Source organism: Tachypleus tridentatus, chromosome 1, assembly GCF_004210375.1.
Source record: "Tachypleus tridentatus isolate NWPU-2018 chromosome 1, ASM421037v1, whole genome shotgun sequence".
Taxonomy (NCBI): domain Eukaryota; kingdom Metazoa; phylum Arthropoda; class Merostomata; order Xiphosura; family Limulidae; genus Tachypleus; species Tachypleus tridentatus.
In genome coordinates, this window is record NC_134825.1 from 25,277,203 (window position 1) to 25,303,614 (window position 26,412).

At 31.0% G+C, this 26,412-nt stretch overlaps 2 protein-coding genes across 4 annotated transcripts in view; both read left to right on the forward strand.

The window, feature by feature from the left end:
- Nucleotides 1-24,509, forward strand: part of LOC143244701 (thromboxane-A synthase-like) — a 45,271-nt gene extending 20,762 nt beyond the window's left edge. The window contains exons 6-12 of the mRNA XM_076489823.1: nucleotides 15,127-15,266; nucleotides 16,021-16,171; nucleotides 16,507-16,570; nucleotides 17,257-17,363; nucleotides 17,661-17,804; nucleotides 19,221-19,383; nucleotides 20,482-24,509. Coding sequence (XP_076345938.1) covers nucleotides 15,127-15,266; nucleotides 16,021-16,171; nucleotides 16,507-16,570; nucleotides 17,257-17,317 — 416 coding nt within the window. The 3' untranslated portion in view covers nucleotides 17,318-17,363; nucleotides 17,661-17,804; nucleotides 19,221-19,383; nucleotides 20,482-24,509. The remainder of the gene's footprint in view (nucleotides 1-15,126; nucleotides 15,267-16,020; nucleotides 16,172-16,506; nucleotides 16,571-17,256; nucleotides 17,364-17,660; nucleotides 17,805-19,220; nucleotides 19,384-20,481) is intronic.
- Nucleotides 2,160-10,646, forward strand: LOC143244713 (cytochrome P450 6j1-like). Of its 3 annotated transcripts, none has more exons than XM_076489868.1 (4): nucleotides 2,160-2,504; nucleotides 8,641-8,737; nucleotides 9,221-9,357; nucleotides 10,411-10,646. In XM_076489868.1, exons 2-3 carry the CDS (start codon nucleotides 8,654-8,656, stop codon nucleotides 9,329-9,331), a joined length of 195 nt encoding a protein of 64 aa, XP_076345983.1. In that variant the 5' UTR covers nucleotides 2,160-2,504; nucleotides 8,641-8,653; the 3' UTR covers nucleotides 9,332-9,357; nucleotides 10,411-10,646. The 3 variants fall into 3 exon arrangements, with proteins under 3 accessions (XP_076345983.1, XP_076345962.1, XP_076345973.1); XM_076489847.1 differs by lacking the exon at nucleotides 2,160-2,504 and adding an exon at nucleotides 6,796-6,883 and having other exon boundaries at nucleotides 7,203-8,737; XM_076489858.1 differs by lacking the exon at nucleotides 2,160-2,504 and adding an exon at nucleotides 6,804-6,883.
- Nucleotides 24,510-26,412: the final 1,903 nt, after the last annotated feature.

The following is a 26,412-nucleotide window of genomic DNA, read 5'->3' on the forward strand; positions in this document are numbered from 1 at the left end:
TAGCTTTGCACGAAAATTCGAAACAAACAAACAAACAAAATTCACCAATCATACAAATCAGAGCATGTTGAGAGATGGTAAATAAGTTTCCATGTGTTAAGTCATTTATAGTTTAATTTGAAGATGTTTAAGGTCTGTGAAATGTTGTATATCTTCTATTTTGACAGTTTAACATAAGTCATGTGGGCTGAGAGAAAAGTGGGTCAAGTAAGTCCCAGTACTGATAGAATTTCACTATTTGTCAAAGTACGAGTCATTGCTGTGCCTAACTCACTAGTGAAATCAAACCACAGCACGTTGAGAGATGGTTAGATACTGACATCAAAACAGCTGTCAGAGGTTGGTAGGATTTATAAATGATAGATCTGTAGTCCCTTAGGCTTTATAATTATAGGATAACATCCAATTTATTAAAGATTTCTATATCATTTTGGGCACTGACTGAAGATGAAATACATTTTAAATGAACTGAAGATTGTCATCATGGATTTAAATCCCTAACTTAAAGTGTTATTTTAACCATGATAATCCATTCGAGCTGGATACAGATAATAAAATTGAAACTATATTGGCCTTAGGTCATTTCAATCACTAAGTTAAAAAGTTATTTCAAGCATGATAATCCATTCCAGTTGAATACTGATAATAAAATTGAAACTATATTTGTCTCTGTCCACTTCAGTTACGAAGTAAAAGTGTTATTTCTAATGGTATAAGTTGTGATGCCTAGATTTGGTCTTTCCAACTGTATGTTATTACGAAGGTTTCTAATATACTTTTATACGGAAAGGACTTTGGAATTCTTAATTTATGAGATAATTATATTGTTTATATGAAGATAAGGATATTCAGTATAATTTACACCTTCATGGCTTTCCCATGTACAGTTAACAGTTGTCCTTTCTTCCACAAATAATATGATTAAAGCAATTATAAATCTTTATTAAAATTCATTGTGTAAAGATAACATCATAATTATTACGTTGGCTGAATCTTGCATACAGTTATACATTATATAATGTCGAAGGAGAGAGTGAATCACAATTATCACATTGCATGCGTTGGTATGGTAACCGAAAGATTGATTATCGAGATATAAGCGATGCAAATGGTAACTTAGGTTTCCTTTGTTATCGTGTAGAAGCTCTTAGATAGCTCATTAAATACTTAACCACATGTGCTAATAATTGAATGCAATGCTATGTATAGGATTATACGTGTATTTTTACGTGTGATGTGTTACTCTTATATAAATACAACAGACTACATCTCTTAGCAAACAAATATTATAATCCAGAAGTTTATGTTATTTGAGCTGTCACATTGGTAATTGACCTGTGCTACATCATAGAAAAAGTACGTAGGCCAAAAATATTGACGAGTGGTATGTCAGAGAGAAATTTGGAGGACACGAAACTAATGTCCTTTGATACGTCAGATAAAACTAAACTAATTACCTTTACAACATTACAGAAATATTTAGTTATATTTCCAATAATGTTCTTCAGAAAATATTTTTAGTTTTATAAAAGAAAATGTTCGTCAGATAGTATACTTTACATTACATGAAAATATCAGTCACCTTAAATATTATGAAGGAATATTATAGGAGAAATGTTCTCATAAAAGTAATATTTTCTCAAGAAAGTGAAGCCCACACCAAATGAAATATTGATACACCTATTGTTTGAATAGGTTTAATGCAACATTTCAAATGTTCAAAACATTTCTTGAACATAAAGTTTTGTTGAGCTTTTCAGTAACATTAAGTTTTATTACAAGTTACATTTAGAACACAATTTAATCTGATGAATAAATTAATAGTTTGGCAGCATATCTACATAGATGCTTCAGATTAGACCATGTTTCCATATAAACAACATCATATTGAAGTGTGATATTTCTCTGACTGGATTATCGTGATCACAAGCTGAACATTAGTGCATAATACGGTGGTTGATTAGATTTTTCTTATTGGTGTAGAGTTTTAAATCTCTAGTTTTATAACCTTCGTTTTCTATTGGAATCGTGTTCTGTTTCTTCACATCTGTAGTTTTTATAACCTTCTTTCCCTATTGGAATTATGTTCTGTTCCTTCACATCTGTAGTATTTATAACATTCGTTCCCTATTGGAATCATGTGTCTGTTGCTTCACATCTGTAGTTTTTATAACCTTCGTTCCCTATTGAAATGATGTTCTGTTTGTTTTTGAGTTTCACGCAAAGCTACTCGAGGGCTGTCTGTGCTAGCCGTCCCTAATTTAGCAGTGTAAGACTAGAGGAAAGGCAGCTAGTCATCACCAGCCACCGCCGACTCTTGGGCTACTCTTTTACCAACGAGTAGTGGGATTGACCGTCACATTATACACACCCACTGCTGGGAGGGCGAGCATATATAGCACGACGGGGATGCGAACCCACGACTCTGAGATTACGAGTCGCAAGCCTTAACACGCTTGCCGTGCTGGCCGTCTGAAGATTTGACTAATATATATTTCTTCAAGGTAAGGAAAGCCAGTGCAGTCGTACAGCCTGACAGTAAAAAATAAATACAGACTGATAACACGTTACATTGAAATATTTTGATAGAAATGGTATATAGTTGGATTATCTGTAGTGTGGGACTATTTCTTACAATACTAGTTGGGTAAACTCATCTGAATGTCGCAGTTTTATCTTCATAGTTTAAGGTACTTTAGCAATCAATCAAGTATCTGTTACTTCCCATTGGCTCCTAGGTTTCTAATTTCTAGATTGTAGTTTTCTGTACCAAATCATGCCAGGTTAACAACGTGAAACGTTCTATATTTAATACGCTGTTTTTAAGAATTGTTAAGAATCTTAATTAGTTTAACTAAGAACTTAATTAATTTATCCCAATGTTAAAAAAAATGATTCTTTCAAATACAGAGATGGTTAATATAACCATCTAACTGATATATGTTTATTAAACACATTGTTAAAACGAAATTAACGAAGAAATACGTTAATATTAGTCAGGTTCTGGCGAGTGGAAGTGCAGACTTTCTCAAATCTTTCTATGACCGAAACTATTTCCCAGCTACCTTGAGAGAATGTTTATTTCATAATATCTTATTTACTTTTTAGCCTTACGAAACTCTTAATTATTGGAAGCAATATTGTTCATTAATTTAATTAAGTGAGTTTTATGTTTAAAATTCATTAAATAGATAAATACATTAAACTTTTAAATAAAAATAATTATACACTTTTCCAGACACAGAGAGTACTACAAGACTGTAATGTCTTCTTCGTGAGAAATTAAAATTATTAGTTTAAACATATGAATTTATTTTAATTAATGGACAACAAATCACATCTTCAGTTCTCACGTGTTTCCAAATAACAAATTAGGTTTAGGTCCTGGTATTCCCAGGTTGACAAAACTGTTAAAATGTTTTCTCCTTCTTCTAATCTTTAGTAAATAAGACAGTTTTGTATCTCAGGTTCCAATGTACTTGTGAAGGTTTTTTATGTTACTAAGAAAGTGCAAACTTTGAACCCCAATAATGACAGTTTTTTATACTGATCTCTGAACTCCCTCTAACCCCGGGAAGAGATAATGATGGTTATCTTAACAACTAATACTCAAAGTTTAGGAGGAGAAGCAACTTTCACATTAAGTTAAGAAACGTTAATATGATATGAAAACTTTTAAACATTTTTGTTTTCTGAAGAATATATATGTACGTGTATCATAATAGTATCTCGAGAGATGAATACCTTTATTAACTCAACAGTCTAGTTGTGAGAGACAGTCTATATATTATAGAATGTTTGTTTGAAAATAAAACCATCCTTATTTTATATTATAATCTGCACCTAGTAATTTTAGTTCAGTTTGTATAGAGTGTGATAACGTATTGTTTTACAAAAATAATTTAATTCAATACATTGGTTTTGTAATATAAGTATGTCCTCAAATCAAATATTTATGTATAATAGTTCTGCACTCAGTACACGTGCAAGGACGTTGAGATGACAAAGATATTTTAACTGTTGTCGTCAATGAAAATTAAGTATCGTGTAATCAACTGTGTCGTATTGCTTTAGCACCGAAAATAATTTTGTAGTTGTACAAATATAGAGGTAAGCATGACACTGAGGTTGTGAACACTTTTCTGTCTAGCAACGAATATTCTTTGTATATCATCAGTATTACACGTTGCTTTGTTATTTTATATCACACATTTAAACTAATTTTAAACTCTCCATGTGTGGTTGTTTTGATTTTATATAATACACATCAAAGTAAGTTGAAAATTTACCTCTTGAAGTTAACGTTACTTACCACCAAATGGTTGTATCTTATTTGTTTATTTTCTTTTAATTCATTTTTTCTTCTTTAGTTAGTAGAGCAGTCATCTTTCCACAACTGTACGAATCTTTCAATATTTATTTGCACTTTGTCAAAGCATTTCATTTTTCTTCAAGAGAAAACGTTTCTTTACAAAAATATCTTGGAATTCTAGGTTAAACTTACTAAAACAATTTCAAGAACTTATAGACGAATAATCACGTATGTTTTATTTATAAAGAAATATTATGTTAATGTAAAAGATTGCAACAGTTTCTTTATTGTTTTCTGTTATGTGTTTTATCTCCACAACAACTATAATATTTGACTTTAGCTGATTCTTCCACTTTCTTACAATTCACATTAACATCACCACTGCCTACGGATTTACAACGCTAAAATTAGGTGTTCGATTCCGCTCAGTAGATAACCGGATGTGGCTTTGCTATAAGAAAACACACAAACATCACTACTTCAGTATTGGAAGGGTTTATTTCCTTCCTTAAATATTGCACGTTGTATAAACGATACTGTCTAGTTTATGTTTAGAATTATTCCAGATATATGTTAACACAACACCAAATACACAGACCTTTTATTAAGATATTTACTTTGAGCGTATCGATTTATTTATAGGCACTTTCGAGTTATCGGTTTTTAATAATCATGAAGCCGTTGGTAACCACAAACTATCATCATGTCTGATAAGGTTTAACCATTTATGATAATAGAAGAACACGCGTCTTCAAGAAATCAGTTTTAATACTTCCCCTTCTTGGATTGAGCAGATTGCCTGATGTGGCTTTGTTATAAGAAAACACATCTACACAATTTTAACACAAATAAAAGATACTCTGTAACTCCAAGAGTTTTCAAAAGTAGAATGAACCTTTTTTTTTTCTTACCCAACTATTGATTGATGTGTGAAGTCTCGACGTTTTGTTGCTCCATAACGGTAATAAATACCGTCTCTTCCCTGGCTCATTCGGTGCATCTCAAAGAGGAATACAACAGCGTCAAGACCTTGTTAGAAGCCTTGAAGTATGATGAGTATGAGTGAGAGGTTATCGGATACTTTAAAATGGTGGTATTCCTGAAGGGTCTTCAAGGAGATCTTTACCAAGTTTCTTTGTTATCTTTACTTTTGGGACAGCAGAGAAATCGCAGCGCACTACAACAGAAAGCACTGGTCACAACGGACCAATTTCTCTGTGAGGAGGCATAATGTGAAGTTTGAGCCACTAGTGGACCTTCAGAAGGTGTTGTTCCCACCATTGTACATAAAACTGGGTCTTATGAAATAATTTTTCACAGTTCTTGATAAGAAGGCTGCAGTTTTCAAGCACCTTCAAGACTTCTTCTCTAAACATATAATAATATTTATGTCCGAGTTGCTACACAGAAAACAGGTCAAAAGTAAGTGTTATGCTGACCTCCATATCCGTGTACAGCTACAACATTATTTTCGATACTAAAGCAATACGACAAAGTTTATCATATAAAACTTAGCTTTCACTAACGACAACAGTTACAATACATTTGGCAATTTCACATGTTTATCTGTATTTATCATTTCCACGTCCTTGCACGTGTACTAAGTGCAGAACTATTATACATAAATATTTGGATTGAGGACATACTTACATTACAAACCCAATATATTGAATTAAATTATTTTTGTAAATCAATACGTTATCACACTCTATACAAACTCAACTAAAATGACTAGGTAGAGAGTATAATATAAAATAAGGATGGTTTTCTTATCAAACAAACATATTATGATAAAGCGACGGTCTCTCACAACTAGACTGTTGAGTTAATAAAGGTATTCATCTCTCGAGATATTTATTATAACAAACGTATATATATATTCTTCAGAAAACAAAAATGTTTGAAAGTTTTCATATCATATTAACGTTTCGTAACTTTAGTGTGAAAGTTGTTTCACCCTCTAAATTTTGAATATTAGTTGTTAAGATCACCATCACTCTGTTTTCCCTGGTCTAGAAGTAGTTCAGAGATCGGCGTAACAAACTGTCATTACGAGGGTTCAAAGTTTGAACTTTCTTAGTAACATAAAAAAATGGTTGATGGATGTTGTTAACTTATTAATGTGTACTTTAGTTGAAGGATGTTGTTAACTTATTAATGTATACTTTAGTTGAAGGATGTTGTTAACTTATTAATGTGTACTTTAGTTGAAGGATGTTGTTAACTTATTAATGTATACCTTAGTTGAAGAATGTTGTTAACTTATTAATGTATACTTTAGTTGAAGGATGTTGTTAACTTATTAATGTATACTTTAGTTGAAGGATGTTGTTAACTTATGAATGCATACTTTGGTTGAAGTATGTTGTTAACTTATGAATGGATACTTTGGTTGAAGGATGCTGTTAACTTCTAGATGTGTAATTTGGTTGAAGAATGTTGTTAACTCTAACTTTATATTTTCTAAACATTAGAAGAATGAGAAAACATTTCAACAGTTTTGTCAAGCTAGGAATTCCAGGACCTAAACCTAATTTGTTTTTTGGTAACATGTGGGAACTATACTGGAAGGTATGATTTTATATTCTTTACTCAAAATATAATTCAATTGTTTAAGCTGGTATTTTTATCTTTCACTTTGAAAATATTACAGTCTTGTAGTTCCCTTCGTCTCTGGACATGTGTTAATGATTTTCGTTTAAATGTTTCGTGAAATAAACTATACAAGAGGATTTTAAGAAAATTTTATAATTTGTTGTAGTAACAAGTGTAACATAAATGTTTTCTGATGTGTTTGTATGGTTTAAACGCCTAAATCAGGCAAATGAACAATAAAATAACCGCACTAATATGAAAAGTAACCATTGATATCATATATCTATAAATACAGGGACCCCTTTCTTGTCTTCAAAATTGGATAGATCAGTATGGAAAGGTTTTTATGTAAGTGATACATAATTATTGTATACTTATACGAAATAAGTTTGTATTTATATCATATATACTTCTTTACGTCATCTAACCTCGAAGTAAAACAAAGTTTCAAAATATATACGAAATATCTTATCAATACTTTGAAAACTAAAATGTTGACTGAGTTTTAATAATTAGCATTAAACAAACTACCCTTAAATTGCTTTACACACAATATTTTCACCACCTATCTTCATAAACTAGCAAGGTGAAAATGAGTTTCTTAACATAGAATTCAATCTCTATTCACACTTTTCAACGTTGTATAAAACTATTATCAGTGAGTGTTTCATTAATTACTATTATACCTTAGACTATTTTCACTACATTATCTTCTCTGCCTTCTCAACGCTTGGTAAATTTAAAAGGTTCTTTTGAGTTTTATAAATTAATATTAATTAAACTTTAGCAAGTTATGTTCATTAACATTCAGTTAAACAGATCAGGTCGCTAGTCTTTATTAATTAATAATTAATTAAATCATTCATTACTCATATATTTAGTTAAACTATTCAGGTCAGTATGTTATCATGTGTTTTCTTTAAGTTATCTCTGAGTTAAATTCCTTGAACATTAATAAAGCAATAAGAGTGGTGCCATTAACTAACCGTTTTATTCAAAATAATGAGTACATATATTATTGTTAAATAAGCACCAAGATAAACTATTCAGCTACTAATTTCGGTCATTGAAAGTTTAGGGAATCTCTGTACTAACCCTAGCCACTGACGTGACATTTCTTATATAACGCTGTTTTAACCACAGTAACTCTGTTTTTTTTTTAAAATAATCAGTTATTTGACACTGGAATAAATTAATTAAATTACTTGTTAAACTTGTTAAGATTCTTAATAATACTTAAAAAAACGGAACGTTTCACCTTGTTAACCTTGTTAGCCATTGCTATCAAAATATTTCAGCTTGAAACATGATTTTAATTATATTTTGTATCAGTAATGACACTTAAAGTCATTCCTCAATACTTAGCAGCAACCAGCTAAGACTGAATATTGAAATTCAAAGAGATGACACTTTAGCACTATTTGTAGGTAAAAAGAGAAAGTAAACTAATTATTGGTTATATTGTTATCTTTTCTGATCAGCTAATTATTAAACCAAGTTACAGTTGTACATATCTGATATTAACAAATTGATACAGGACAGTTATTTGGAAAAAAAATAATGATATATTCTCATCATCTTTCATATGTTAATTATAACATGTATATATGTGAATAGGATGCGATGTAAGACAACACAGTATCCCTAGTTTCACTTCAAGCAACTAGGCCTGAAACAAAGGTGTTATTTTAAAAAGAACAAGCTATAATTTTTTGTTGATTTCCGTATTCCAGCTACTTCTTTGGAATGAGACCAGTTTTGGTGGTGATGGATCTCGACCTGTTAAAAGAAATTCAGATTAAGCATTTCATGGATTTTGCAGATCGACCAGTAAGGACTGTTTCTACCCATGTACCTTTCGTTAAATGTTTATTAAAATGTAAATCTAATTAATGTTATATTGTGTTTGAAAACATTTACAGAAAGTTTCTGTTTCAATCAAAATCTGACATTGTTTCATTAAATATTACTATAACATAAGAAGTTTTGACAAACCAAGTTTAAAACAACGCCAAATTGATTACAAAATATAATTTATATCGTTTTTCTCTAAAACCTCTCACCAAATTGTGATCAATTATATTAAGAACTGATGAGGAAATTTATTTGAGTAACAGTTTGTATACATATTATTTCTTACAGCTCGTGTTCTTAAATATTCTAGTATTAGTAATGCTGATTATATGTGGTATATGTAAACAATGAACAGTGTATTCAGTTGTGAAATAACTGTATTCAGTGGTGAAATAACTGAATATTGTGGTTTTCTTCAAGGTGTTACTTTTGCATCGTGTTTTGTCACTGGGTTTTTAGGTTCTTTTTGAATTAGATCCACCTAGGAAACCCGGAGAACCTATTAACGACTTCCTAATTTTCCTGCGTGGAACTCGCTGGAAGAGAGTTAGAAGTGTAATAACCCCTTGATTTACCACCATGAAACTAAAAAAACAGTAAGTATTAATTACTTTATTCAACTCGTGAATATTCACAAATGTCTTCTTTAGAAGAACTATAAAATACAGTTCTTTTTTCAGAAGCTCGTGTATCCTTAGCTGAAATGCATATTTACATCCAGATAAAGACTTGACAAACACCACCTGTAACAGTTTATTAAACTCGTGTTATTTATTCTTCACAGTTCACAATTAGAAAGTTCATTCACACTACGTGCAATCGAGTTTCACCCTTTTATAAAATAAAAGGGTTGCATAACATAATATTAACACCATTCATGTTTCTTACGGCTATTCATTTATCCACAATATCCTCTCAATGGCTCAATTGTAAGTTTCAAGGATTATAATACTAAACTACAAGTTTTCATATCCTTGGCGTGTACAGTACAGATATTCGGTTGTGTGCCTTTCTATATAACTAAAAACCAACAATGGATTTGGAATAAGTTAATGCTGTTTCAGAGGAAGTCATATTGTCCTAATTTCGTTATCCTGAGCATACTTTAAAATATATCAAGTAGTTTAACAAGCCACATAAACAACTTTGTTTATTATTCCAAGAAAAAACAACTCTTTTGAGCAACAAAGGTTACAACCGTTATTCTACAAAAGAAACTTTTAATCAGTTGTTAACATTACAATCATATGAAAAACGCGAATGTTTCTGTTTATTCTGTCGACAACACAAAGATTAGAAACAATATATTTGTAAAAAAAAGAAAGTATTCACGCAAATATAGAACGAAATATATTTTACTAAATATTTATTTGAATATTTTTGAGCGATTCATAAATTCGTCTTACAGTAAATTATATTATATTATATATTTTTCACTTAATTTTTACTGATCTTGGTAATAGAATATTCCAACACCCACTTCGATATTTAACGAAAATGTATAATTTGATATGTAATGTTTTATTCTTTAACCCGCAGATAAGAATAAGACGTACATTCACGTGTATTTATTTACAACATATATCCATATTGCGCAGTATTTTAAATTATTTTATTTATAAATACAACTTTCTATTTTCGTTCCCCAGATGGCACAAACTATGGATGAATCTATAAATGATTTATTAAAAAATATTGAGGAATATTCTAGACAAGAAAATTATCTAGACGTATATAAGCTATTCCAGGCCATGACTATGGACGTTATATTAAATGTGCTCTAGGAATTGACGCACATGTTCAGAAAAATCCGATGGAACACGAGTTAATGAATCATGCCAAAGTAATTTTCGGTACTTCAATATAGTCGTTGCTTTTCCTCATTCACAGTAAGAGTTTTGGTATTTTGGTGTGTATAATAGTTTTAATAAATTTGTTATAGTGGAGAAAGTGTGTATGAAATTGTTTAAATTTGTATCATTTGCTTAACAGTGTTAGGTCTGACACTTCAAACGTACTCTCTACCGAAGGAAGGAAGATGTCGTCAAAGATGACGAGTCCAAATGTTGTCATTAGATAGAAGGATGTTTGTGACGGTCTTACAAGATACCATTACTCATACAATACATGTCTAATCATGTTAATAATTGGTTAATTAAAACACCCTGAAAGGATGCTCAATACTAATTCATTAAATGGTTAAAAATTAATTCATTCTAAAAAAGGATGCTTAACACTAATTCATTTAGAAGTTCTTCATAAATTAAATTAATTGTAATTAATTCATCATCGAAAAAGAACGTTTAGCTAATTCATGAGTTAATTAATTTTCATGTCCTAAAGGGACTATATCTTTCTCAGTCAGGTTAAAATTTTTCAGTGATATATTAAGATGTCAAAACTATGTTCAGTGTAACATTGTCGTTAATATATATATTTTACCCTACTCACTATACATGTCTGTTCGTTTAAACCGCTCTAAAAAGGTGAAAATATTATAGAATATTAAAAAAAAATGACTTCATACAACATTCTACATCGTCAATAAAACGTTTATTATACAATAACACTTTTACCAACTTTTCACAAATAATTTTCACATTTTTCCGTAGACATACCGCTGTACTAGCGAGGGGCTTAGATGTAAGAAAATTGAATTACTAGGAAAATGACAAAAAAGTGAAAGAGTATATGTTTGTATAATTAACAGGGTGGCTGGTGTTCCCTGAGATATTTTAGGTAATTAGTATATTCTGTGAACACTACAATAAGTTTGCAGACATGTTTTCAATACTCGTTGTGAGCAGAGCACAGATACTCATTCTCTTGCTTTGTGTTTAACTATAAACAAAGAAACAAATAACGTTGTGTGTAATTCTTGTAACATGTGCTTACAAGTGTAACAAGTGCTTACGTGAAGAAAACCTTTGTCCTGTCTTTGATTTAAAAAGTGTCGTAAAATAAACTTATCCCTGCTGTCAGGTAGATCAAAACTGGCTTTTGTCAATGATATAATTTTCATCTAATATGTAGCAATAATATTTCTAAACATTATACAATTAAAAATAATAATAAAATCATAAATAAAAATTATTTGAATAGAATCAATCTTTCATTTAGAAACATTGTTCTAAGCCGACTGTTACAGTCTGAGAATTTGCTGTATATTGCGCATAATATGCAATAATTTTACACTAACCTGTATTAAGAATACACAGTTAGCGTTTTGTATAACTTCATAGGCAGACTGCGAAAATGTTTCATCATTTATGAGCAAATTTGATAAACGTACAGTTTAATAAAATACAAAAATTGTACTGAACTGACGTGCATCACTACATATTTATAGTTTTGTAAAGTGCACCATATATTTTAAATATATTAAGTACACAAATAACGACAGTGTACTATAATTGACTTTTATTTTATTAAACATTTTTATAAATGTATTATAAAGTTCATACGTTTAAGTTTAGTTTTATTCTGAGTTGAATGAAACATGCTGATAGTTTTCCACTACATTTTATCATGATCAATGCTAAATAACAAAATAATTATTTAAATGTTACGCAAAAACTATATTTGGTGACTCTTAAATTTTAATAGAACCAATTAAAGTATGGTATACATATGGAGAACTCATTGCCAAATATATCGTGTATTGATAATTTTAATGGACTGATTAAATATATTTAGTGATCTGTAAAACTAAATATTATTTAGAGATTTTTATTAATATTATATAGTGTTTATAGTAAGTGATGTTTTTTATATATATGTATATATATATATATACATATAATAAACACATAACTGTATAATTCATGTTATCAAAAACTTTGATAACTTCGTTTTTCCACCGAATAATAGAATTGACCGTTTGTAACGCCCCCACGGCTGAAAGGACAAGCATATTTGGTGTGATGGGGATTTGAACCCGAGACCCTTAGATTACGAGTCGAGTGTCCCTACCACTGTCCATGAAAGACCTAACTTATAACAAAAACAACAGCTAGGGATTTGTATATTGTTCTGTTTCATGATATAACGTCTGGTGTTGTAGGTGTCAGTTATTAGTATGTCATTCATTTATTATATTTAACTGTTGGACAGTTATTAGTTATGTATGATTTATAAAACGTTAAGTGTCTTACAGAACATTGTCTTAAAGACTCTATGAACCGTTTAGATAAGTATTCCATACTTTCACATATTTTTCGTACGTTTGAAGTTGAAAACGGTTATTTAAAAAATGGACAGATACAGTTTCTCCAGATTTGTTACTGTGATGTAAATCACTTTCACATATCAGTCCCCAAATATAGTCTCCCATATAATTTCGTTATACGCTCCCATGTTAAGTTTGAAGAGAAAAATAGGTCTTTTTTTTTTTTACTTTAGGCATAAGCAATTGGAAAATAACATTTTCTGTCCGGTAACAATAAAAAATAAAAAATTTGTTACATAGTGTAATATATGATGTCTTTGGCTTGATGTCTGTATGATGTAAAACATTTGATTGATAATTAAAAGAATAAATTTTATTTAATATAACGTAATATTAGGAATTATAAATAGTAAGCAAATTTCATATGTTTATTAATGCTTCTCATTTAATGTGTAAGAAATGTAAGTTGTTAGGTTGTCCAGAAAGAAATGTTGGAATTCTTACGATGACATTTACAAGCTGAATATTGAATGACTTATCATTGGTTGGTTTAATGCAACGTTTGTCGCTTACAAGGCGTCTTAATTGTCTGCTGTTTCAACTATACTCAGAGTAACTTTCCCAACTTCCAAGGCAACACAGACAAGAAGGACTTTTGTCTGATTTTACTCTATTACTCGAAACTTGGACGAAAAGCTATCGAAACTACCCGGAACATCAGCCAGACATTCGGTTATGGATCTGTTACCAACCGTAGAGGTTTCGACATGGAGATTAAAATCTTGAAGACCACAAGGGAACCAGTTGAGAAAGCCTTTCACACAACAGCACGTGATCTTGCAGAAATGCTAGGCACAAACAAATCAAGGATTCCCAATTACCTGAATGCGATTGGAAAAACTAAAACGTTGGATAAGTGGGTTCCGCATGAGTTGACTGAAGATCAACAAAATTGGCATTATAAGACCTGTCAAGTTGACGCTCCAGATATTGAACGAATTGGAAATCGAGGTTCTACCTCATCCATCTTATTCCCCATATCTTTCCCCTACAGATTTTCATTTTTTTCAAGCTCTTTGACAACTTTTAGAATAATAAACACTTTCAAAACCAGGCAGCTTTAGTAGAAGCTTTGAGAGAATTCATTGACCATAGAAACTCTGATTTATACAGCAGGGGCATAAACAGCATCGTTACACGTTGTCGAAAGTGTGTTAAAGCAAATGGCGCTTACTTTGATTAAATCATGTTTCACAACACCTGTTTATACTCTTCTAAACTTTGCTGTTCAAAAATGCATTTGTTTATCGACAACCAAATACTTTGTTCTAAATCAATAAAAGTGTTATTGCATAATAAACGTTTCCTTCACGATGTAAAATGTATAATAAAGTTAAAGTTTTAAAGATTGTATGATATCGCATCTTTTAGGACGATATGAACCTAAAGACATATGTAATGGGTGAGTGGTAATATGCATATAATTGTGATATTGTTACATTAATTATTGCTATTGATATATTACAATATCATTGAAAATCTTTAAGCACTTGAGTGAGGTACTGTTCTTGTAGGACATGTAATTTAATTACCTGATGAATTAGGGTTAAGAATCCTTTTTTTTTTACAACAAATTAATTAAAATTGACTTCCTGAATTAAGTATAAATGAATGAGAGTTAAGTGTCCTTTTTAGAACAAAGTAAATATAATTGATTTAATGAATTACTGTTAGGCATTCTCTTTAGGACAATTAATTAATTAATTATCGGCATGATGAGACATATATTATAAGATAACATTCCCATTGACGTCCACACTCATAATAACGTTTGAATATATGATCTCGTCATCTAAAGTGATATATTCCCTTTGCACCCATCTAGCGCCCTCTTTTATTCAGTCTGAATTGCTGGATTTACTACTTCTACCATTTAATTCATAACAAAAAGTACTATGCATGAAAAAAGGCAGATACTGTGACCTAACAGTATGGAAATAAGCAAAAAATGTGCCACCTATTTATCGTTCCAAATGTTCATTAATGATTATAATATAATTTTACGTAATTATATCTAATTTTTTAAACGCAATTGAAAAATAAAACTGATTAGATAAAATGTTATTTTACATAGTTTACCACAAACAACATGTGTTTTGTCGTATGTCTTTAATACAATTTTATGGTTGTGTTTTAGTGTCGTTTCCGGATTTTGGTTCATTCACCAGAAATATCAGATATCTTCAGTATAAATTTTGGAACAAAGGTTCCAATCCATTTCTCGTTCTTGTGGAGGTTTGTCGTCAAGTTATCAAATCACGAGCAGCTGATCCAGCGGTATGTGTAAAAATATACCTTGACATCAACTAGCTAACCCTTATATTAACGCTTATATTAACAAAACATTAGAACTAGGTTTAATATAGCTTTTACGAATTTATTGTGCTGCTAAGACATAGTGATTAAAACATTTCACTCGTAATCTCTAGTTCGAATCTTCTCACCGATTATACCCGTGTAAACCATGGAGAAATGATAATGCGTCAGCCAATCGTCCCGAAATGGCCAGGTGGATAAGGGCTTGCGACTCGCAGATAGCGCTCGAGTAGCTTTTCGCGAAATTGAAAAACAAACAAAACAGTCAACTACTCTGTGTTTTCATTGGCAGTGAACTGTGTTTTCTTGTTGCCTTTCTTGTAATCTATAATTTTAGCGAATCACTCTAATAGCTTTGCGTATTCTTTATTAACAATCATACAAAGGAATATACTACGTTCACAACTTTAAATGTGATTGATTTTTGTATTGGAGGAAGTAATGTAAAGCAGTACTAATTATTTTTTGAATGAAACAAAGATAATGTTTTACATATGGAAAACCATTTATATAACTCAATCCTCAGAATACTGCTGTTTGTCCACAAACGTTTTAAGTATCGGCGAATCATAAGTTAATGGCAATGAAAAACTTTAGGCTATGAAAATAGATTATGATATAAAAGAAAATACTATAGTTTCTCATATGTGTAATACCTAAACTACTAGAGTGTTGCTATTGGTAACAATGGATTTTTTTTATAGTTCTGATATAGAAACGACGGAATGATCTTCTCCAGTTAATGATGGACTCTCAGAACATCAGTGCCAACGTTAAGAAGGTTACAGGGAGACATCTAACCGCTGGAGAAGAAACACACAAATCAAACCCTGACGAAAGTACACATGTTATCGACCACTTTAATGGTATTTATTGTGACCCGTTATAACATCACGATCATTTTCCTCTCCATGTAGCTGTGATCCAGGCTTTAGCAACTGATAAAGAGGAACGTGAAACATTATCACAGACAACAAATATGTCCATGAAACCCTAAAAACTTCTAACTGTAATTCTTCGTGTAATGGTGTGAGCAGTAAAATTAATATTTACTGAAGTTAAGACAACAACAAACTCCTGATACGTGTTATATGTACTTTGATTTGCAGATATAAGTAAAATTATATTTATTAATAACATAATTTCATAATAGTCTTAAATTCATTTGAGTACTTATTATATATTTCTTGTATCATTACAGTTTCCAAGAGTGGACTATCTGACAATGAAGTGTTGAACAACGCTATGTTGGCTTTTGTAGCAGGGTAACTGTAGTTCTTTTAATGGTCATTTTATCATTAATTACAATATATTGCTGGTTGTAATGGCATATTAATTGGGATTAGTTTAACAGTTCCGTCATTACTAATAATCTACTGTATTAACTTGTAATATGTATATTATCATTAACTAAGTTTCTTCAACAGTTAGAAATACTTAGAAGTAATAATATAACACTTAATACATTACTATTATTTTAAAATCACTTCAACTATTACAAATACTTAAGTAATAATACTACCCTTAATACATTAGTATTATTTTAAAATCATTTCAACTATTACAAATACTTAAGTAATAATACTACCCTTAATACATTACTATTATTTTAAAATCACTTCAACTATTCCAAATACTTAAGTAATAATATTACCCTTAATACATTACTATTATTTTAAAATTATTCCCACTGTTACAAATTCTTAGAAGTAATAATATTACCCTTAATATATTACTATTATAATTCTAACTTTAGGGCATAACGCAGTTCATATTCCTTTAAACTTCAAATTTCTCTTCTGTTTCATGTTTATCTATAACTCATTTCACATTAAAGTCAACCCCTGTGTCTCTGCAGTAAGTTTATTCAATCGAGTTTGGATACTGATGCTGGGCCGAGCACAGGTTATCCATTGTGCTTAAGGACAACAAACATATATTTTTCTTTCAGCTATGAAACAACTAGTTCTGCTCTTGGTTTGCACCATACACCTACTGGTGCAGCACCCTAAAGTCCAAGAAAAATTAAGACAAGAGGTAGACGAGCTCGTTGTTAAAGTACGTAAATTACAATATAGTTCACCACTTTGGCTTGTTAGTAATATATCATTTTTGAATGTTTCAGCTGTTGTAAACAGTGCTTACCTTAAACAGAGTTCAGAAAATACTTTCACAAAAATTATGAATTTACTCACATAATCTAGAAATCTCGAGTAAAGTATTAACTTTAAAAAGCTAATAATCATTTTTCTATGAAGGGTACATTAAACTTAGATTATTCGTTTCGTACGATAAGATCGAATTGATGTATATTTTGTTTAATAAAATAACGTTCACAGAAATGTAATATTTTAGGGAGGAAACTTGGACTACTTTTCTATTCATAAACTCCGTTATCTGGATCAGGTTTTCAGCGAATGTCTCCGGGTTTATCCACCAGTTTTCCTGTGAGTTTTGAATATTTTTATGGCCAGACCATGAATCGTTTGATCCAGAAAGGTAATTACAACATATACATATATTGTGTTTGCTTTGATTCTTTTCACCTTGCATGACCTTGCAGCTATTGACGCACAATATTCTTTTCTTGAATTCATAGGTACGCATTATAATAGTGCAAAATAAAGACAAAATAACATTCCAATAATGCGAGATATCTATTTGCCAGCCTAATGGCGTTTTTATTGAAAGGTTCAAGATTCGAGTGGAGAAATGGCGTTGATGCAGTCACACTTTTAGGTGTGTAAGATTATAATTATGACAATCTCGTTAATAAGAGTCCACTACTGGTACAACAGTAAGTCTATGGATTTACTACGCAAAAATCAGGGGTTCGATGGACTCAGCAGATGGCCCAATGTGGTTTTGCAATAAGAAAAAAACACACACACACACTCGTTAATAGGGTAAAAATTACTTGAATAGTAAGTGCTAATTATTCAACCTCATCGTTTACATGAGGGCACTTGACAAGTTTATTCCCGAAGATAATTACCACTGTTCTTGTTTCTTCGATATTTCGCGTGATGAAAAATATTTTAGTTTTATATAAAGCTTGCGACCTTCGATAGACTTCTTTTCGTTGTTTCTATCTATTACTTTATTAAAGTAGCAGAATATATGCTTATGCTTATAGAAAAAGTCTTTGGGTCGGAAGGTCCTCTTTCGTGACAATTTTCCGGATGAGGTTGTTTTTGTCTTCGGAGCCATTTGCTGTTCTAAACATTCCATTGTACCAGTTTTCTTCTCTTCAGTATTCCATATTTTCATTTTTAAATGTTGTCTGCTTTTATTCTCTAAGTAGCATTCGTTCCAAACAGTTAAAATATGTCTTTCGACCGAAAATATAACCATGACAACATTAAACTAGCGAAAGGTCGAGAAACTGCCATAAACTAGTTTGTAGAGCTGACAAACACATCGTTCATTCTTCCATAATCTTGTATCTATAGCGATACGAAGGAAAATTAAAATATTGAAATCATTTTAAAAAATGACTAACTAACTCTACTTAAACAGTTGCGAAATGCGGGTTCCCAGTTCTAATGGTTTTCTAGTAAGTAGAAATATATTATTTAAAATTCCTGCTTATTAATATGCTAAATTATGCTATTTATTAGTTATAGAAAAATAAAAATATGTGGTAATTAGGACATTATTACAGGAAACTTATAACGGGACATCGCATATCAGTTATGTATAATATCATTTATAAACTTGTATAAGACAATCGATTCAGTATTTAGAAAGCTTTCGAATATTTTGCTCAAAATACAAGAAAAATACTTAAAAATGAGCGAACGCAACTTTATATATATATATATATATTCTATATGCGAGTGTCTATACAGTGTTATTGTTTTATCAACTTTACCAACACTTTACCCCCAAATTTTAACTTTAAATATATTTCAGGTTTTCTGTTGATAATCACGACCACCATCCACAAGCTTGGCAACCATTTGGACATGGACCTAGAAACTGCATTGGGATGAGATTCGCTCAGCTGGAAGCCAAGATGGCCACATCTAGAATAGTTCAGAGGTACTACTTGATGCTTTGTGAGAAAACAGAAAAGGTAACCATAACAGAATATATATTTATCACGTCCAACCAAACACACACCTACGTATAGATATTTATATATAATAAGATACTGTTGAAAAAGTGTATGTTCTTTTTAAATTTTATATAACCTTTATGTGGGTAATCTACATTTTCTTCTTGCTGTGCTATATTGACTGTTTTAACAATTGTCAAATATAGAAGCAGACATTAAAAACAACATATTACATTTTGTGTATCTGTAACAGTGCAACTCAGCTTTCATTTCAACTTTAGATTTCGAAGACAATAATAATGATGTTTTCAGAAAATAGGGCCCCGTCATGGCCAGGTGAATAAGGCACTTAACTCGTAATATGAGGGTCGTGAGTCCGAATCCCCGTCTAGTAAACATGCTAGCCCTTACAGCGTGGAGGCGTTATAATGTGACGGTCAATCCAACAATTCCTTTGTAAAAAAACTAGCCCAGTAGTTGGCGGTGGGTGGTGAAGACTAGCTGTTTTCCCTCTAGTCTTATACTGCTAAATCAGGGACAACTACCGCAGATAGCCCCGAGTAGCGAAATTTAAAAAACAAACAAACAATCACATGTATGTAGCATGCTTGTCAATTTTTCTAATCTTCGGTGTTTCTTCGTTTTTTAGCGTATTGGAATTTACGTTCAAATAAATATAAGTTTCCATTTAAAACTTGTAATTGTACACTTTAGTTATAATTAATTTTAAGCAACGTCTACTTAGAGATAAAAGTCAAGGTGATATAACCTTCTTGGAAAATATTTATTTGAGAACTGGTCATGTCCTAAGTTAAAATGTTTATATTTGAATTTTGACATATATAATTTTGTTTTTTTGATGATATTGATCGAGTATATACGTTTAATCAAATGAATATGTCTTAACTTTGACTTCATTACATTAAACCTCTCATAATTTACAACTAATTTTGCGTAATCCACACATAATCCTTTGATTGCAAATTATCTGAATTCTGCAGTAGAATACCTTTTGTTTTTTAACTATTCACACACAAAATGTATATAGAGAAACTGATTTAAAGTTAAATTATAATTGTTTATAATAATGTTTTTGTTGTTGTTTTTTTCTATTAGAAACTGACCATCAAAATTGGTATGACTGTTATGAATCCTGCAAATGGAGTTTTTGTAAAATTTGTCCCAAGAAATTCCCCGAAATGACGTATTAAAACACCAACATAACCTTTTTTTAAGCTGGTCCACAACTGGATGTTCAATAAGCAGTGTAAAAATGTTTTAAATAGGATTGAATATTGAGTTTGTGGTACACTTTTACGTATATTTTTCTCAAAGTGCGTATCTCATTTATCTCTTTCAAATACTTCGTACCTTCCAATATTCAATATTCAAATAAGAAATGATGTGTTTACGTTTTACCTTAATCAATAAAAGTTCTCCAAACTTATTTTTGAAACTGAATGACTTAGAAAAATAAGACTTAAAACTTTCAGTAGTATTATACTGCAATTATAGCTTTATTATATTACTTCAATAATTCAGAGAATAATAGTTGTGAAGCGAAAATGCATTCTGATATATTTTATATAAACACTAAACACATTGTGGTATTAGCTATTTGGCTAGAAATGTGTGAGTAGATATGGCACTTATTCTCCGGCACGACGGCAGAGGGTGTTACATGAACGTCCATCTTAGATGTTGGGAAGAGAGGTGGAGAAGATGGAATTATAGACCCCACAAACAATGAAATCATCAGAAAAAATGACGTCACAGTTCCAGGAAGTATCGTCAGAGGGCGAATTGCTATTAAAGATTGAAGACAGAGAGAGTGTTGATATACGTGCCACCATAGTTCATCGAAGTGGAGCCATACAATAATGTCACTAGAGATGATGACGACACCTGTCTGATAATCAGTGCCTGCACTGTTTGTATGAGTGACCACATGAGTGACCTTTGTACTTCCTAACAAGCAACAGTCTTGACGTCAGACAGAGGTTTATCTCAAAGTTTTATGAGAAATACATCAAGTGAATGATAAATATTGTTATTTTAAATAACAGTGAAGTCAAACAGCACATCATTCTTTTGTCATATTTATTTGTAACAAAATTAAAACATACATAGAAGTTAAATTAGAATTTTTCGGGAAGATAAAATGTGTAAAGTAAATTACTAAATATAATATATGATTTTTTTAAAATAATGTAAAGTTAAACAGTAGTTGTATTATAATCCTTCAGAATACTCTGTGCCCCAAAGTAACAATATCCTGGGTGACGATAAAATCTTCCACACATATAAATACTATTAAAATTATGTAAATCAAATTAATTTCTTCAAGAACAATAAAAAATCATTCTTATATGGATGGAATTATGATAAACGAAAGAAAACACAGGATAGTTAAATAGGCATCCTTTTTATGATAACGGTTGTTAAAAAGTGTGATTGAGTAAGGAAACTAGAAGCTGTAATCAGTCTATAGAAACTCTATTAGCCTTTGTAAGACATATGTAATATACAAATAACAATTCATAACATAAGATAAAAATCTGTATGCTATCCTGAAGAGTATTATAACACTTGTAAATCACGTGTAGTATAATCAAATATATAAATGAAAACAAAAGATCTTTATGCAAACCTACGAGACTGTCAAACTTTGTGAATTGTACTTAATTTTTTTATTTATAAAGTGAAACAAAAATGAATGTCACACATGATATGGCCATTTGTCTGTAGTAAAGCCCCATTAAACTGTCAGCTTACGGAATCTTCATAAAACCATTCTCTTTGAAACTTAGTAATGCAATCCACCTAATAGCATCATTCGCCTGTAGTAAGACTATTTACGTTTCTAAAATCTATAAAATTATAAAGTAACATGTATCATATACAATATTTTATCAAGAAAAATAGAAGTTAATTACGCATAGCGTAAAGACAAAATAGTAAGAGATAAATAATATTTATGGAGAAAATGGACTTGGTCCGTATGAGTTATCCCATCCTAAACTAAAACTGAAAATATTAAATCCAGGTCTTGCTGTTCATATATCCATCAAGTTTTTTTTTGAACTCACTCAAATTTACTATTTTCACAAGATTCGAAGACAACCTATTCCATAGGCGAACCAGTCTATTTGAAAAATAGCACCCCACAATGGTTCAATGGTACGTCTGCAGACTGACCGGATTTCGATACCCGTGGTGGGCAGACACAGGTAGCTCATTGGGTAGCTTTGTGCTTAATTTAAAACGACAAAACAACAACATTTGAAAAATAAAGTTTTTTTTTTTTAGTTGAAGACGGCCTATATCTTGTCTAAATCTATATTTGGGTCATTTAGTTCTGTACTTAAGTACAAAAAGTGTTATTATATCTGCATTATCAATTCATTTTACAGTCTTAAACAATTCAATCAGGCCCCCTTTATCTTTATATTTTTCCTTATTGAAAATATTTTGGCTGTCTGATGAAACTGTAAACTTTATTTAATGACTTTGAACGTAGTCCTGGCATGGCCAAGCGCGTAAGGCGTGCGACTCTTAATTCGCAGGTTCGCGCCCGCGTCGCGCTAAACATGCTCGCCCTCCCAGCCGTGGGGGTGTATAATGTAACAGTCAATCCCACTATTCGTTGGTAAAAGAATAGCCCAAGATTTGGCGGTGGGTGGTGATGACTAGCTGCCTTCCCTCCAGTCTTACACTCCTAAATTAGGGACGGCTAGCACAGATAGCCCTCGAGTAGCTTTAGTGCGAAATTCCAAACAAGACTTTGAAAGTACTTTTTCTCAGACTTTTCAAAACTTTCATCACAACTGTCGCAAGACTAATAAGCATATAATTAATGGAACACATTTGAGAAGAGAGGACCGACATTAGCTAATTTTCAATCTGTTGGTACTTGTCCACTATTCAAGGACTGACGAAAATTTTGGCAAGTGGTTCACATATATAATACTTGATCTTCTTTCAAACCCGCGGAGAAATATTACCTCGCCGAGAAGCCTGAACATTCTTTAAACTCTCAAATTTTATTGTAGTAAGCTCAGAATTTATGCAACTGTCTTATTCAACTTCGTTTTCATTCATCAGTTTTTCAATATGAGGAATACTGCTTAAGTGTTGATTAATAAAAGCTGGAATTAAATTCAAAGCCATTTCATAGCCATCAGATAAATGAATTCTTTATCGCCCCTCAAAGGTTCTATCCTCTGTATTTATTCGTGATATATTTTTAAAAAAAATTCTTAATATTATGTCTTATGTTATGAGCCAAATAATTTCATACATCATTTTAGGTGTTCTAATTTCCTGTTTCGTCAACTTATATGATCTTCTGATATTCGTAATCTTCTATAATAACTGTTATCTTGCCCTCCAGTGGCTCAGCATATGTCTGCGGACTTACAAAGCTAAAAACCGGGTTTCGATACCCGTGGTGGGCAGAGCACCATTGTGTATCTTTGTTCGTAATTGAAAACAACAACAATCAGTTACCTTTAATTACCTACATATGTAATAAGTTTTTTTTTAATTTTGTTTCTTACACCCTTTGTATGTTTTTTCAATTACAACTACCATTTTTTTTTGTATGGAATATATTTCTGTTGAATATTAAAAAATGTTTGTATGGAATATATTGGGTTGAGGAATAATTCGTGAGCGTTTTTTCAAGTTTAAAAAATATATTCATAAATGAAACGCTTTCGCAAAATATTTCATGTCATTTGGTAGATAATTGTTTGCTCTAATAGATGGTGTGTTTGATTTTCATATGTCTTTAATTTTTGCTTTCATTTTCAGCTCATTAAATGGAATGTCAAGTGGACAAAATCGAGCATTTTCGACACCATCTACTTTTCGCATTTAATTTCTTACAATTTCGTTTAAAATAATGCATACTATATACCTAGGTATTACATGAAATACAGTATCATAATAAATGTTTTGGGTGTAATGTGTTCATGCATTGAAGTATTGTATAGTCTTGCATGTAATGCTTGAATGAAATTATTTAAAAACGCTCACGAATTATTCCTCAACCTAATATTTCTGTTAAATATTTAAAAAAATGTTTGTAAGGAATATATTTCTGTTAGATATTAAAAAATGTTCTATCGAATATATCTCTGCTGAATATTTAAAAAAATGTTTGTATGGAATATATTTCTATTGAATATTAAAAAAAATGTTTGTATGAAATATATTTCTGTTAAATATTTTAAAAAAATGTTTGTATGGAATATATTTCTGTTAAATATTTAAAAATGTTTCTTTAAAAAATTCACATTTGTTGGCTGTCTTCAGTTAAGTCAGCTGACCAAATTACAACAGATAATTCTTGTTGCATCACTTCAACATTTATTTATTTTTTTTTAAATTTTGGACGAAAATATCATTAATACTGATTTCCGTATGCAGAAAAAAAGCAAATCCAATACAGCAGTATACCTTGGTGTTACCCAGAAAAACAGCAAATCCAATACAGCAATGTACCTTGGTGTTACCCAGAAAAACAGCAAATCGAATACAGCAATGTACCTTGGTGTTACCCAGAAAAACAGCAAATCGAATACAGGAATGTACTTTGGTGTACCCTAATTTTCACGTTCTCAAACCATTTTTATATTGGAAGTTACCAATAAATCTTATATATGATTAATTCTAGTACGTCCTTTGAACAATTTTGTGGAGAAATACACCTTGAACAGTTCCTGGAAGACTTTCTTCATCATGATTTCTTTAACAGCTGAAATTTAAATCTCACTGTAAAGTTTCTCAATAATTTCATCAGGTTTATCTGGTATCTGTAACAAATTCCTGCTAAGAAATTTTGCCCTTAAAATCCATCAATAGAAACCCAAGTGGTTTCAGTTTTCCTGCTGTTACTTGTGATAATATTCTCAAACAGGATATAACTCACACATTACATATAGAGACACTATTTTTCCTCTCTTGACTACTCAGTTCCTATTAAGTAACTTATAATCATGCATTTCAAAAACATTCCTGTCATCAAAATAATTTATATTTAGTTATTCCTGTTATATCAAAATCTTCTATTTTTACGAGTGCTCTAAAATCATCCATTTTTTTTATAATTCTACTATTACAATAGCAACACTTAAGTCTATTCTTATAACTATTTTTATTCTGATTTTTGTACTTAATTAATAGTTTGTATTTAAGCAGAAAAGCATGTTTGCAAAAATTTGGCTTACAACTGAGTTAATAATCTTTGTAAACATTCTTTTCTTCTTGACTACAAACCATCCGTTCAAAATGTCATACTTTACAGAATTAATAGACAAGGCATGGCCAAGCGTGTTAAGGCATTCGACTCGTAATCTGAGGGTCAAGGGTTTGAATCCCCGTCGCACCAAATATTCTCGCGTTTTTAGCCGTGGTGGCGTTATTATGTGACGGTCAATCCCATTATTCCTTGGTAAAAGAGTAGCCCAAGAGTTTGCGGTAGGTGGTGATGACTAACTATATTCCCTCTAGTCTTACACTGCTACATTAGGGGCGGCTAACGCAGATAGCCATTGAGTAGCTACGCGCGGAAATCAAAAACAGGAAACATACTTTTTGTCACATCTTATTATCATTTATCACAATAAATGATGATATTTCCATCTTCTATAATTAGAGATATTTCATTTTTCTTGTGTTGTTTTCATTAGTTTGGCCTCATTAGTGTAACATTATTTCCATGAGTTCTCAAATCTTATCACGAATTCATGATAATGTTTTGTTTTGATTTACTACATAATTTAGTGAGACGTCCATATCTCTAGAGATATGGCTTTCTAGGCTTAAGTGAGGAATGTAGTACTCTGAATAAGATGTTTTTTAAATTCTTATTTGTGTTTTTACATGAATTAACATTATGGAGTGTTCGAGACATTAACTAAGAGTCGGAAGTGAGGATACAATACTTCAGTTTAAAACTGCATAATTTTATGTTTATATTGTACTCACTTGGAGTGTGAATTACTTTCATTTCATCATTGATTGGTACTATTGTTAGGCCTG

Excerpts from the sequence above, each read along its gene's own strand:
- LOC143244713 (XM_076489868.1), top strand. The coding sequence starts at position 8,654 with ATGAGACCAGTTTTGGTGGTGATGGATCTCGACCTGTTAAAAGAAATT. Across the intron at positions 8,738-9,220 it reads TGGATTTTGCAGATCGACCA|GTTCTTTTTGAATTAGATCC; the intron begins GTAAGGACTGTT and ends CTGGGTTTTTAG.